The sequence below is a fragment of the Scatophagus argus genome, chromosome 22 (genome assembly GCF_020382885.2).
Source record: "Scatophagus argus isolate fScaArg1 chromosome 22, fScaArg1.pri, whole genome shotgun sequence".
Taxonomy (NCBI): Eukaryota; Metazoa; Chordata; class Actinopteri; family Scatophagidae; genus Scatophagus; species Scatophagus argus.
Window position 1 is genome coordinate 13,083,472 of NC_058514.1, and position 15,816 is coordinate 13,099,287.

The window sequence follows — 15,816 nt, forward strand, 5'->3', positions numbered from 1 at the left end:
TGGTCTAAGTTTTAATATTTAAATTCGTCCTTCGTTTCATTTTATACGTTTATCTTGCTGCTTATTGCTTCCATTCTTGCTGCTTATTTATGTTGAGTTGTTTGCTGTGTGTTGTTTTTATCATATGCTTTATTTTGCACCTTTATCAGCATCTTATTTCCTTTACCACAGGGAGTTTGATTTTCGTTGAACGGCTGTGCAATGACAATAAAGGCACCCTCTGTAAAATTCTCTGTTCACTTCTGTTTTTCGTTTTGAGTGCGTTTCCGCAAGTGCATGAACTTCGCCAACACATATCACTGCATCAATGTTCATGGTTCCACTGTAACATGTTCTATTGGATTTCGGTTTCCCTTGGTGCGCTTCCTCCCACTTTCAGCACTTCTCTTTTCAACAGAGGCGCATCGCGCTTTTACGCACGACTCCAGTGACTGGGGAAAGCAGAGTGAAGTGCCATGGAGACCTTTAATGTATGAACCACCGCTGCAAGAAGATGATCCTGCTGCCCGGTCTGCTGCTCCTTCTCTGGGGAGAACCAAGTCGGTGCCTGGAAGAGGAGAGAGTCTTTGAATTTAATGGGGCCCTCCGTCAGTTCGCTGTGGCCACCAACACGGTTTACATCGCCACAGAGGATGAGCTGTACCAGCTGAAACACGACCTGACTCTGATCCAGAGTCTGGCCCAGAGAGGAACCTTGAGCGCAGCATCACGAGTGGAAGACCAGAAGTTTTCCCGGGTTTCTGAAACGGATAAGTGGAACGCAACTCTCAGTGTTAACATTTTATTGCCGTTTGTTGTGAATGAAACTCTGATCAGCTGCGGCGTGGTCGACAACGGCTGCGGTTACTGCGAGTTGTTGGACCTGAAGGACATTTCAGCTGTGCTGTACAGGGAACACATCCAGGTGGGGCCACCATGGCGCAACAGCGCGTCCGTCGGCTTCCTGGTGAGTGTGGAGAAGTCAAGTATCGAGACTTACATTGTGGCGGCTTCACAGCATCACAGTAACCCCCCAGAGACCAGCTGTTCGTCTGGGTCAGATACAGTGAAGCTTCACAACACGAACGACAAGCAGAGAGGACTTATATTTACCCATGTTGGCGAGTTCTCTCGCGTTGCGATCAATAGTGAAGACGACATTAATGTGGAGTTTGTGGATGGTTTTCAGATTGATTTAATCATTTATCTTTTTGCCAACCTGCCCTCAAATGACAAAAGCAACAAAGTCCGTCTTATTTGGCTTGAAGGCAAAGGCGGCAAAACCGCGACTCTTCAGTCGTTGCGGGGTGCTACTCTCAGTATCTCTGATGGCGGTAAAGACAGCAGACTCCTGGCTTCCTCGGCGATCCCCGGTGGGCCGCCGGTGCTGTGGAGCGGCGTGTTCAGTGTGGACGGAGGACAAACCAACACCGAGCTGGTACTGTTTGACATCAGCCCTGATCTCACCGGAGACAACGATGCAGATCCGGATTTCCACAGTGTTCCTCGCTCTAACAAAGGAAAACAGACGGTGGGTCCTGATTTTGATTTCATCTTGGAAGTAAGAAAGTTTGACCTATTTGGAGATGTAAGACTATGCTACTATACTGCAACATGTGTGACTAAAGCCAATCCTTGGCACTCACATAAAAATCCATTTTTCCACAATGTCAGTAAACTGACAAATGTTTGTTACAAATTAATGAGATGCTCACAATGCTTGTTTGACCCAAGAATTTTAGCAATACTGATCTAAAAGTGAGAATAAAAGCGTCTGTGTTTCGCAGCCAAAGACTCTGAAGCCGAAGAAGGTGCTCTTCAAGCAGAACTACATGACCTCTGTGCTGGCAGTGAGACAGAAAGGCTGGGTGGTTTTCTTCATTGGGACAGGAGATGGGCAGCTCATTAAGGTGTGTATAAACCGTTGATTGATATGCAATCCATTTACTATTGAAAAAAATCAGATAATCAATCATTCAACAAAATTTTGCTCTGCTTATTAAATAAAGTAACTTTAAATAAGAAATACAGAGATGTGAAAAAGTGATTTAATCATGTCAGTGAGTCACCCCAGAGTGAAAAGGTAAAAAACACGCAATGGGATAACTAAGAGGCCTTACATGCAGCTCTATATCAGAATGAAGTCAGACTGTTTTGTGAGCTGAAGGGGCGAATTACAGTTACAGCAGTGGAGTGACAAAAGTTTTATCTTTAACTTTTATAGTATAAAGTCACATATATATATAGTCATAGTCAAACGATATATTTTAGCAGCAAGTTTAGTTTCATTTTAATGCCGGCTGTGGTAGCGACTTGATCTCTGAGAAATGCAAAACATGAGAAATGTTACAGAGTGACCACAGTATTTTTTCTGTGGCAGGAAATAGCTGTTGAGATGTGATTAGATATGCATCCTTTTTTGTTGACGTTTCATATTCGAGGGTTAGTGGTAGATGGAGGTGTTATTTTAATTTTTCATCAACCAGCAAAATCTTCTTATACGCAGGAATTCATTTCAAGAGATACAAGATACAAGATAGGTTTATTTGTCACACACACAATCATACATGGTACAATGTACAGTGAAATTCTTTTCACTGCACAATTCAGAGGTTGCAAAAAGCTAAAAATAAATTTTTGGAAAAAATTTTGAAAATTCCTTCTGTCCAGGTTGGCTTCGCCTTGCAGTTTATAACAAAACACAGCAGCTCAGTCTCTGAAATATAACAAAGCTGCATTCTTGTTGTCAGCTTGCTGTGGACAAGAACTATCACACCACCTGTCCCATGGTACTCTACAGGGCCAATGACGACCGCCGAGTGTTTCCCAAAATACACCTGGATCAAGTGGATCGTAAATATGTTTATGTGCCGTTTCAGAACCAGGTAGATGCATTGTAGATGTAAAAACTATACATGAGGATTACAACATTTTGTAAGCTATACACTTAAAAATGTTCCTGTTGGTGCTTTGTTCTAGATGAAGCGAGTGCCTGTGTCAAAGTGCAGCACATATACAAATGTGCAGCACTGTTGGTCTGCACAGGATCCATACTGTGTGTGGTGCAGCTCTACAAGAAGGTCAGGAACAGAACATCTGCAGTATAGACACCTTCAGACAATTATTTACAGTCATTAGTAATTAACTTGGTTAAAACATAATTTTGTCTTCTTAGTTGTACGTTTGAGGATGACTGCCAAGACTCCAACTGGTTGTCCATCCCTGATGACTTTCAACAGAAAATGGTCTCCTACAAACTTGTGAAGGACAGCACTGACCAGGTGCAGATTATGTACATTTTTTTAACTGTAATCATATGTGACTGTCACTTATTTCTCTTTCAAACACTCGTATCCCTTTCTTTCACAGATCACACTTACTATCCAGACACATCTGACTGTGGGCCAGGATGCGCTGTCTAACTTTGCCTGTCGATTCTTCCAAAATTCTAGGGAGCTTTGTAGGAGGGACAGCCCCCCTCCACAGTTCCCTCATTGCAAATGCATCCTTATAAATAACACACTTCCTGATGAAGGTGAGTGACTTATGATCAATAGAGCAGTCTGGTAAATCAATTACATGAAGTTCACACTGTCACAAGAATCACATAAAAAACATATGTATTGCTGAATATTCTGACCATATATCTGGCATCCACTCTTGTTTTCATTTAACAGGCCTGCATGTCAAAGTTACGATTGGACTTGGGATGACACAGTTGTTTAAACAACTCAAGATATCCAACTGTGCTGACATCAAGGGGCCACCAACTGCTGCCCTGTAAGTCCAAACCAAAGTAGAGAGATATGTTATAATGTAAATGATAGACAACAGAGCTGACAAATTTGAAAAAAAAAAGCTGAAACACACAGTCAGTCAGATGCATCAATGCTGAAATTATTAGGTCGTAGAATATGTCAAATGAGCTTTGAGTGGATATTTATGGAAACTGGGGCACAAGGTATAGCACGAAATGTCATGCTTGCAGTGATCTGAAAGTCAGCCAGTTGGGAAAACAAAGCAAAACAATCATACATACAATTATAGATACAAACATTTTTGAAACATTTCGAGCCCTGCCTGTGGGCTGGAATGAACCATCAAGAGTGAATGGAACAATGAAATATCTTTTTTTTTCCAAAACTGGCACCAAATTAATAACTTGGAAGACTTTTGTTATGGCTGAAGAATGGGTAAGAGCTGCACCCAAAACTTCAGGTAATGAGAACCTCCACTGAGAACCCAGCTGTAAGGTTCCAGATAAAAATCAATCAAGTGGGACATGCAGCAGGTGTTTGCAGCCCAGTAGGGAAAATGGATGTTAGGTAAAATCTTTAGCAGAGTGTTATTGCACCACTAACCGGAAGTTATAGTAAATTTTTTGATGATATTTAAGAAAAGTACAGTATCAGTATCTTGTTGTTTTTGTGGTGGATTGCAATCAGCAGTATGGTTTTCTCATCAGATGTCGGCAGTGTATTGAGGCTGGGTGTCTGTGGAGCAAAAACAGCTGCTCCTGGGAAGATCAAGGAGAGAGGAAGGTAATTGCCTGTTTTTCTGTATTTGTCTAACGTCGGCTCTTCCAGACTTCATACGAGCTGTACATGTATGTTGTGTCTAGCTAACGTTAACACTGTCCGTCTTCAAAATTTAAACACATTGCAAATAACTTCGCTGAGGACAGGGTGACTGATTGAGTGCAGTTTACTAGGCTGACTGTGACATCTAATTTCTATTTTTATTTCTGCATGTTAATCAAACATATCAAGCATGTACATTAGGCTGTAGTATTTAGTAGTAGCTGTTGAAATATACCTCAGATTATTTTTTTTAGTACTATTCCAGTATTTGAACTATGAATCAACTCTTAATAGTACATTTACAGTGACAAGTACACTTGTCTTCCTCTCACTTCCTTCTGCAGGACAGTGTTTGTCAAATGATGGAGTCAAGGATGAACGTTTCTGTGAGTCGATACCTCACTTCTCATACACGTTCTTCACCATTCAGTAGAGACATCAGTAAAAGGTAACATATGAAATACTGATTGTCTTTTTGTGTTTGTTTTCCTGTCAGGGACCAGAGATCTTCTCCATCTCTCCTAGTGTTGTGTCTTTCTATGGCAGAAACCATGCGGTGCTGTCTGGTCGTAACCTTCATAGTGTGACCAGAGTGAGGATCCAAGGGGATATGGACTGTAAACCACAAGAGTGAGTCTTGTTTACATGCAACTTGGATTATGCTTTTGCCATAAATGACATTTCAGAGATGGCAACTGGAAATGGAAATGTCACCAATATTCAGAATTGAGGTATCCTATAGTCAATACTCCATGTGCACTGTTCTTCACTAAAGCTGGAAATTGGATGTTTGATGTAAAATAAGGTTCTGCTACACAGAGATAATTCGGGAGATTTTCTGTGAGGTTATTGTGTGGGTGTTACCAGTTATGTGGTTCACACATGCTAAGATTATGAATTTCAGTTTGGTGTTACAGTAATTCAGATACCGAGAAGCTGATTTGTCGGATGTCCCATTTTTATATTCAGGAAGGCCTCAAAAGTGAAACTGGCAACTTGAAACTAAAGCTGAGTGTACGTCTGCTTTAGGGATTGAAAATTTTAAGATAATACAGCACGCTCTCAGTTATGTTTGAATGATTTGACCAGGTTTTAACACACAAATATTTAGCTGTATGCTATGTTGGAGGTATTCTCTATGTCATTATTTATTTATTTATATTTAGATAATCTGTGTTGCAATAGCAGTACAATTATCATTCGAAGGTGTTCAGCTTATGAGACATGATCTTGATTAGATGGTGAAACTGATGTTTAATTGTACTGAGGCAGGTTTTGCTGCTATGCTTCTTCTGCTTTTCTACATAATGTTGTTTTGATGTTCTGTATGGCTCAGTACCCGAAAAGTGTTGAGCTCAGTAAAACTAATTGCTTTTCTCTCTGTGTCATCCTGTGTGTTGTGGTCAGATTTAATGTATGGAGCAACACTGGTGTGAACCTGACATTTCACATCCCCCGTGCTGACAGTAAAGGTGTGGTCAAAGTGTGCGTTCTGCTTGCAGATGGTAGTTGCCATGGCAACGCTAAAATCACCTACCGGTCATCACCATCTTGCACCTACATTGCACCAAGCAGCACCTGGGCCAGGTATGACAGCATTTGCTGGCTTTTTCCCCCCTTACACAAACTTGCTAACTTTGATGGACAAAGCTTTTGTGACAATAAAACAGGACTGAGTCAACTTCTCTCTAAGAATGATTAGATGATTGTGACAATGTGAAAGGTGAAATCATTCAGATACAGCAGCTACTGTGCTGTAGAAAATGTGTCAACAAACATCACAGTTTTGGTGTCAGTTTCTCCAAATCACACGCTGTGGATATACATCAGTGATAAAAGATTTTTAAAATTGATTCTTTAATATTGCAGATGCTCTCAACAGCACTGGCAACACCAAAAGCAATCAAAAATGAAAACTTGAACAGGCTACTTCCTTTTGCTTACAGCAACTTAAAATCACACTTCTGCTTTTTTTTCTGTTTTTGCTCCTTAACCAAGCAAGCAACGACATGTAAGTCAAGATATTTTAAGGGTGTTGCAACAAATTAGGTGTATATAGCTCAAACATACACAGAAAAATAATCTCCAGATATTAATTTGTCACAATTATGTGTGATAAAGAGGTGACAAAGTATTCGGCAATTTTATCCTGAACATCAACACGTATCGTGGCTTGTCACGATACATTTTGGGAGAGGTTCACTGGTAGGGTGGTAAACTTTGAAGCTTCACAGGGGCCACATGTAGGTAATATTTATATAAAACCAAATGCTTGCCCTGAATCTAATCTGTATTAACTTTTCACTCCTCTGATTGGCTGCTGCTCTGGGTCCTGCAGTGGGAAAAGGAAGATCACACTCGTGGGATCTCACCTTGAGTTTGTTGAAGGCATAATACACAGCCCCGCCTTTCAGGAAGTCAGTCTTCCCAGAAACAACAACTATCAGGTTGGTTTCTAGACATGCACAACATTCCATTATACAGTTATCTTAAATTAATTATGAAACATCATATCATGCTGCATCATGGTATAATGTAACATTGTATCACAACAAATTACACTATATTAAATCATGTGGTATCACATTGTCTCGCGTAATCTTCTAGTACTGTGTCATGCAGCACAATGTTTCATCACATTACACTGCATAATCATCACTTGTGTACGTATGAAGCATGTCACATATTATGTCCTGCTTTTTTCTATTACATGTCACATCATGCTTTTGTGATGCTGGAGTATGACATATTACATCATCTGGAAACACTTTTATGCCAGTTGATATTGTGTTGTATTTAACACTGAATGTTTTTTGAATTCTCTACAGAATCTCACTTACGACACACCTGCAATGGGGACTGTTGAGAATTTTATAAGCAATGTGTTTCTGAAAGTAGCCAATGAAACGTTGATCTGCCCCATGACAATAACTTACTATCCAGAACCTGAGTTCACCAGCTTCGCAACCACAAGGACAGGAGATGATGTCCGCATCATCATACAGGTAATGCAGTTTTGTAGCACATGCAAACAAATACAGGACGAGAATACACAAGCATTTGTGAGCATTTGTTTCTATTATCACTTCAGAAAATGGCAGACAAACTGGACATGACAATAGCCGAGTTGTCAGTGTGGGGCATTCAGGATGGAAAAAAATACCCCTGCATCATGGTAGCCAAAGAAACCAGCGATGGGACTGACTTCTTCACCTGTCGAATTCAAAACATGCCTTATGCTATGTTTCAGCAGTTAATGGTAAATCTTTTATTCAATCTAGACCGATACTATAGAGCATGACAACATAAACTTCATTGTGATTGTAGGCAGGATAAATTCTGTGTGATTTAAATTCTGTCTTTAATAGCAGTGCTGTCATTGTTTTTCCAGATTACATATGGTGACAAGACAGTTACACTCTGGCTGCCAGGTTTATTACATCGGCTCCTTCTGATAATCCGCATTCTCTTGATACCCTTTATTCCTGTTGGTAAGTGCTGACACAAAACAGGCATAGGGTTGTCAGAATGAGCTCAAGCCTGGAGTGATATGGCAACAATATATAAGTGAGCTTGCAGAGAAAAAATGTTAAGCTGTTGAAAAGCACCTCAAAAAATATTATTTATTGGCAGTTTTGATCCAAAATCTCTGGTATTAGCCTTAAAAACACATTTTATGGATTAAGTTTTACTTTTCTGTCTGTTTGGTCTAAACCATATGCGTCTCATATGGTATGCTACGAAGCTCATTTCATATAGATCTATTATTATTGTTACTAATGGTCCGCCAATATGAATATTGATACTGATAACACACAAACTACAGATCCCATAATGCAGCGCAACTGCCGCCTTGCCTTACTATTGGCTACCTGGGAACATTCCCGCGTCAATCAAATTGAGCTCTATTTCCGTACATACAACCGAGTCTGTTGGTTTTGTTGGGATAGCTTGCTCTTTTATTATTATTTTCAACACAACAACAACGTATCTACTTGCGCAATTAGCGCACTGCTCCCTCCTGTCGGAAAGCGGTCACGACACGCCCATTTGTGCCGCCCCGGGATCGAAAGGGTGATGTAGTGGATTGGGAAAACCGCAGTTCATTGTGGGCTTTGTAGGCAACTGAAAAGTGCGTTTACGCCGGCTACATGCATGGTGCTGCTCTTGTGTTTTGTTGTTTTGTTTCAACAAGTTAAAACGTGGTGCCAACGTGCTGTGTCGTTAACTGCCACAATCGTTCACATGATCGCTTCGGTAAAACAAACGATCGGGTGAGTTTTTTTTCTCATTTCCTACGTGCACGCAAACCCAAGGACCTCAGATCTGTGAGCTAACGAGGAGTAGCAGCCGTGAGACGACCAAACATCACTTTCAGCACAATCACCCGACACATGTTGGTGTGTTCACATTTTCACACTGGTGTTGGTGGTGTTTTTCTGAAAGTAAAATGAATGGCTGCTTTTTTCTGTTTATCCGTAACATGTCATTGATATGTCAAGCACAGGAAAATCTCATCTGCTACTTGCTCATATGGCGACAAACACCAGGCCTACACTTTTACAAAGAAAGTTAATAAAACTATCCTTGATGATGATGTAGTTCGCTAGCAATATATGAAACTATATTCCAATTACTTTAATTGAGCCACAAGAAGTCCTTTGTGAGACCATGCCATTTATTCAAGCAATAATGTCTGAACACTTCTTATGTTAGTCTTTTCAGTTTATTACAAACATTCTTGTGAGAAAGGCCCTTTTTTTCAAGGTTTTTTGCAGCATGTTCGTGTTTTGACAAGAGATTTTAGAGATTTATATGAGATTTATATATGTATATATATATACCGGTACACTAACGTTCAAAAGTTTGGGGTCACTTAGAAATTTCCTTATTTTTTAAAGAAAATCACAGTTTTTTTCAGTGAAGATAACTTTAAACCAATCACAAATACACTCTATGCATTGCTAATGTGGTAAATGACTATTCTACCTGCAAATGTGTGGTTTTTGGTGCAACATCTACATAAATGTATAGGGGCCCATTTTCAGCAACTATCACTCTAGTGTTCTAATGGTACAGTGTGTTTGCTCATTGCATCAGAAGGCTAATGGATGATTAGAAAACCCTTGTGCAATCAGGTGTGCAAAATGTTAGCACAAAACAGCTTAGCTAATTAAATAAGCTATAAAACTGACCTTCCTTTGAACAGGTTGAGTATCTGGAGCATCACATTTGTGGGGTTGATTAAACGCTCAAAATGGCCAGAAAAAGAGAACTTTCATGTGAAACTCGACGGTTGTTCTTGTTCTTAGAAATGAAGGCTATTTCATGCGAGAAATTTCCAAGAAACTGAAGATTTCTTACAACGGTGTGTACTACACAACACAAACAGGCTCTAACCAGAGTAGAAAGAGAAGTGGGAGGCCCTGCTGCACAACTGAGCAAGAAGATAAGTACATTAGAGTCTAGTTTGAGAAATAGATGCCTCACAGGTTCTCAACTGGCAGCTTCATTAAATAGTACCCACAAAACGCCAGTGTCTACATCTACAGTGAAGAGGCGACTCCGGGATGCTGGTCTTCAGGGCAGAGTGGCAAAGAAAAAGCCATATCTGAAACTGGCCAATAAAAGAAAAAATCTATCACTCCATTTTGCAACGCCATGCCATACCCTGTGGACAGCGCTTGATTGGAGCCAATTTTATCCTACAGCAGGACAATGACCCAAAGCACACTTCAACATTGTGCAAGAACTATTTAGAGAAGAGGCAAGCAGCTGGTATTCTATCTGTAATGGAGCGGCCAGCACAGTCACCAGATTTAAACCCCATTGAGCTATTGGTGGGAGCAGCTTGACTGTATGGTACGCAAGAAGTGCCCATCCAGCCAATCCAACTTGTGGGAGGGGCTTCTAGAAGCGTGGGGTGAAATTTCTCCAGATTACCTCAACAAATTAACAGCTAGAATGCCAAAGGTCTGCAATGCTGTAATTGCTGCAAATGGAGGATTCTTTGACGAAAGCAAAGTTTGAAGGGACAAATTATTATTTCAAATACAAATCATTATTTCTGACCTTGTCAATGTCAATATTTTCTGTTCATTTTACAACACAAGGTGGTATATAAATGTGACTGTTCATGGAAAACACAAAATTTGTCTCGGTGACCCCAAACGTTTGAATGGTAGTGTATATACACACACATATATGCATATAAATGAATTTTCTTCAATTAACCTTGCGTCATTGGTGATATATATTTTGGAATGATATTCCTGCCTGGTTTTATTCTGTATGTTTAAAAATGGGTTCAAAGTGTTCACTTTAGATCGGCCCGCAATTTAAAGTGTGCTTTGAGTTTTGGCCCACTGTGCAACTGAGTTTGACACCCCGGGTCTAAACAAATAAATGTGTTTGTCTTTCAGCGATGGTGATTATCTGTCGATGGCAAAAGATCACTGCTAACCATGCAGTGAAACGTCGCAAAGCTCAGCTCGCAGCTCAGGATGCCTCATCTTAATTGTGTAGATCCTCAAACCCCATTTCCCCTCTTAAAGTAAAGTTCGCTGTCTGGTCTCAAAATTATGTAAAAGGGAAGCAAACTGAAATATGCAGTGAGTGTCTTCCCGTAGTGTTTAGATTGGTGTAAGTGCCATCAGAGTTTTCTTCCAACCTCCCCTTGAGAGATCAGTGAGGTACGCTAGTTATGTGTTTCTTTATGTTATGTATATAATGCTTGAATATGCTAATTTGTTAGCTCATTTGAATGTTAGTAACGTGACAGTGAGTGTGTTAATCAGTGAGCCTTAGAGTTGCTGGTAAGCAGATTTTGTTACTTTTTTGTTACAAGGATAACTGTATCTCTCTGTTTAGTCTTCATGCTAAGCTGAGCTAACCAACCACTATTTCTAACTTCATATTTACTGTACAGGATTGAGAGTGGTGTCAGTCATTTCATCTAACTACCCTCCAGAAAGCAAATAGTTTTTTCCCATTTCCCATAATTAAAAGACAGTATACAGGCATGTGAAAAAATTAGGACATCTTATGAAATCCTGTGTATTTTAAAATATATTTGGACATATGGGTAGTTAATGTCAATTTTAATTAAACTCAGGGATCCAAGTAATATAACTAAACAATAAAAAAATAAGAAAAGCCTTTTTAAAACTTTCTGTAAAATTTAATTAAAAAATAATGCAATTTCTGGTGAGGAATAAATTAGGACACCCCCTATATTATCCCTCTTAAAATGTTGAAAATCCCAAACAGGTGCATCACGTCAGGTGCACATGATTAGTACATCGTTACCCAGCATTTGAATGGAGCCTTGCCCTATTTAAACCTCAGATTTAGTTTGGTGTGGCCCTGACAGTTGAGATGTTGAGGTGAGCGCCATGGTGAGGTCTAAAGAGCTTCCTGATGCCCTCAGAAAGAAGATTGTGGCCGCTTACGAGTCTGGTAAAGGATTTAAAAAGATTTCAAAAGAATTTAACATCAGCCATTCCACCATTCGCAAAATTATTTACAAGTGGAGGACATTTAAAACAACTGCCACCATGCCAAGATCTGGCCGTCCGGGCAAGTTTACCCCCAGAGCAGAACGCAAGATGCTCAAAGAGGTCCTGAAAAATCCTAAAGTGTCATCAAGGGAATTACAGCAGGTTCTGGCAACTGTCGATGTGAAAGTGCATGACTCTACGATCAGAAAGAGACTGCACAAGTGTGACTTGCATGGGAGGTGTGCAAGGAAGAAACCTTTGCTCTCTAAAAAAAACCATCAAGGCCAGACTGAAGTTTGCCAGAGAGAACATAGACAAAGACCACGACTTCTGGAATAAGGTTCTTTGGACAGATGAGTCTAAAATTGAATTATTTGGACACCAGAACAGAAGACATGTTTGGCGTAAACCAAATACAGCCTTCCAAGAAAAGAACCTCATACCAACTGTAAAGCATGGAGGGGGCAGTGTCATGGTTTGGGGTTGCTTTGCTGCAGCAGGACCTGGCCAGCTCACCATCATAGAATCTACCATGAATTCTACTGTGTATCAGAGGGTGCTTGAAGAAAATGTGAAACCATCTGTCAAAAAATTAAAGCTGAAGCGTAACTGGATACTGCAACAAGACAATGACCCAAAGCATACCAGCAAATCCACCAAGGACTGGCTAAAAAAGAAGAAGTGGAGAGTCCTGGAATGGCCAAGTCAAAACCCTGATCTTAATCCCATCGAAATGCTGTGGGGTGACTTGAAACGGGCTGTACATGCAAGACACCCCTCAAACATCTCACAGCTAAAAGAATTCTGCATTGAGGAGTGGGCCAAACTTTCTCCTGATCGATGTCAGAGACTGGTAAAAGGCTACAAAAAGCGTCTCGTTGAAGTTATATCAGCCAAAGGGGGCAACACTAGCTATTAGGGGGTAGGGTGTCCTAACTTTTTCCTCCATTAAAATACATACTTTATTTTTTTTCTTTTTTTGGATTTGTCAAACAATGTTCATTTTTGTTGTTAAATTGCAATCAAATCACTTTCTTTTTGAAAAATACATATAAACATGACTGGATATTGGTATGTGAACCATTTCTAAATAAAGAGCTGATTATTTAATGGGGTGTCCTAATTTTCTCACATGCCTGTATTAATGTGAAAATTAAAATTTGTTGGTTTTTATGAGCAAAAGTGTCATATGCAGTTTGAATAGGTTCTAGCATGTCAGTCTGTGCACTCTAATCATTTCACATATATTGTATGTATCCAGTGTAACTTATTTCTAGATTCCTTTGAATACAAATGCATCACCTCCTTATTCCATGTAGGCCTACATTTTTCTTGTGCCTGTTGATAAGTACCCAGCATATCTCTTTCAGTGGCAAAATATTTGTAGTGTAATTTGTGGGCTCCTACAGGGTGAGTCCAACAGCTTGATCCAGCAGAAGTCCAGTCTGGCTAGAGATACTGTATTGCAGAACTACAGGTTCTTTAATGAAAACCCTGCTGAGCCAGCTATCACGGGGCTGTGATATGAGCAAGTGCTGGTCAGTATCTCATGTGTTAAACTTACAAATTACAAATTCTTAAGTTTAACACATAGCCTGCAGAGGCTGTTGTCAAGTGACTGAAGTAACTGTATATAAATCTCAGTCAAAATGAGTTTAATGAATTAAACAAGTGAGATTTGTGCACCTAAATTTAAACACATTACTTAAATTATGTAGTCTACTATCGGACAATTTTAATTGTAATCAAAAAGATATTGCAGGGAGGGGGCGCACCAAGGGAAACCGAAATCTTAACAGGCGCTTTGCTTACTTCTCAGATATGTTTTGCACTTCGTTTTCAAATAAAAACTATGGTGTCACCACAGAACCTGTGTGTGCAGTGATGTTTGCAGCCCTGACAAATTCCAAACGATGACAGCAACCACCTGACTAGAAAGTGTTTAAATAATTATTTTCAACTGTTGACATGATGGCATCGACTTCAGAAAGAACCCAAAGCCGCAGTGCGGAGGGACGAGGACATACACGCCCCGTTCACCAACTCCAGCCAATCTTTTGGGGTTTTTTTTAGGAAGCCGAGTTCTGATTGGCCAGTTATTTGTGGCCAATTCGAAAGTCCTTTGTATTACCCATCATTAGAAGGGATTTGACAGTGATTTACTTTGCATAGTTGAATATTATGGCAGTCAGTGAACGTCGTTACTTTAGTCCAGTTCTTTAGTTCAGTTGTCGGGAAAACTCAGTGCGGGGGGCAAATCACTGAACCACGTCGTAAACCCTTAGCAGCCATTAATCAGAACATCTACTTGTGAAGTATATTATATTAGGATGTCTTGTTTGAATATTTGTTTGTACATTTATCATATCCATTAAACCATAAAAACACAAAAAACAACTTTGGAAACAGTTTGTAACATCATGTAGTTAACATAACGTCAGGTGATTACATGATTGCTGTGGTAGGCTACCATCTTGTGGTTGAAAATTGTTCAACACTGTCCAGGTGGGAAGCTAGCAGCTAAGTTAGTCAATGAAAAGTTGGTTCATGGTGTACTTACACCATTTTCTGCGTCCATGTGGACACAGTATGCGTTTCAGATTATGCTTGTAGTTATTATGTAAGTCTAGGACAGTTTCAAAGACAGAATTAAATGCACCGGATGAGGTGTAAACGTCTTTCTTATAAAGACTATTTCACAGGTTGAGGTAGCACATAGGCAGATAGCGGTGATTTACTTGTTAGTCCACTGTAAACGAACGGACGTTATCAGCTACTCATGGCAAGACATCGGTAAGAACAATGATTTTAATTGTGGTTTAACTGGACCAGGTATGGAATAGAAATAATTATCATTGTTACAATATATAAATAAGGTGGTAACCTAAGAAGGATTAAAAGATTTAAAAACACGACAGAAATAAACGTGAACGAGCAACTGAAGAAAAAAAAACTGCGTCATCACTCATTCAGAGGTCAAGAAAGGAAGACGGTGTTATCAAATTTCTGCCTCCAAGTACTTAAATTAATGGAAAACATAACATCGCTATCACAGGATTCAACCAAGATCTACATAATAACTATAAGCATAATCTGAAACGCATACTGTGTCCACACGGACGCAGAAAATGGTGTAAGTACACCATGAACCAACTTTTCATTGACTAACTTAGCTGCTAGCTTCCCACCTGGACAGTGTTGAACAATTTTCAACCACAAGATGGTAGCCTACCACAGCAATCATGTAATCACCTGACGTTACGTTAACTACATAATGTTACGAACTGTTTCCAAAGTTGTTTTTTGTGTTTTTATGGTTTAATGAATATGATAAAAGTACAAACAAATATTCAGCCTAATATACTTCACTAGTAGATGTTCTGATTAATGGCTGCTAAGGGTTTACGACGTGGTTCAGTGATTTGCCCCCCCCTCCACTGAGTTTTCCCGACAACTGAACTAAAGAACTGGACTAAAGTAACGACGTTCACTGACTGCCATAATATTCAACTATGCAAAGTAAATCACTGTCAAATCCCTTCTAATGATGGGTAATGCTAGGGACCTTCAAATTGGCCATAAATAACTGGCCAATCAGAACTCGTCTTCCTAAAAAAAAAAAAAAAAAAAGATCGGCTCGAGTTGGTGAACGGGGCGTGTATGTCCTCGTCCCTAGGCACCGAGGCCTTGGGTTCTTTCTGAAGTCGATGCCATCATGTCAACAGTTGGAAACAATTAATTAAACACTTTCTAGTCAG

General features: G+C 39.8%; 2 protein-coding genes across 6 annotated transcripts in view; both read left to right on the forward strand.

Moving 5' to 3' along the window:
* Positions 1 to 341: 341 nt before the first annotated feature.
* On the forward strand, positions 342 to 13,234 carry LOC124053502 (plexin-C1-like). The gene is made up of 16 exons (XM_046378728.1): positions 342 to 1,510; positions 1,767 to 1,889; positions 2,730 to 2,864; positions 2,959 to 3,059; positions 3,155 to 3,260; positions 3,349 to 3,514; positions 3,657 to 3,759; positions 4,445 to 4,520; positions 4,904 to 4,945; positions 5,056 to 5,189; positions 5,967 to 6,146; positions 6,898 to 7,006; positions 7,388 to 7,564; positions 7,651 to 7,818; positions 7,951 to 8,050; positions 10,982 to 13,234. Exons 1-16 carry the CDS (start codon positions 473 to 475, stop codon positions 11,074 to 11,076), a joined length of 2,853 nt encoding a protein of 950 aa, XP_046234684.1. The 5' UTR covers positions 342 to 472; the 3' UTR covers positions 11,077 to 13,234.
* A 1,345-nt stretch (positions 13,235 to 14,579) lies between these two features.
* Positions 14,580 to 15,816, forward strand: part of plxnc1 (plexin C1) — a 28,113-nt gene continuing 26,876 nt past the window's right edge. For 3 of the 5 annotated variants that reach the window (XM_046378725.1, XM_046378724.1, XM_046378723.1), the window contains exon 1: positions 14,582 to 14,851. The gene's annotated coding sequence lies outside the window, so the exon portion shown is untranslated. Of the gene's footprint in view, positions 14,852 to 15,816 lie in introns of all 5 variants that reach the window. The other 2 variants (XM_046378726.1, XM_046378722.1) reach the window with 2 other exon arrangements.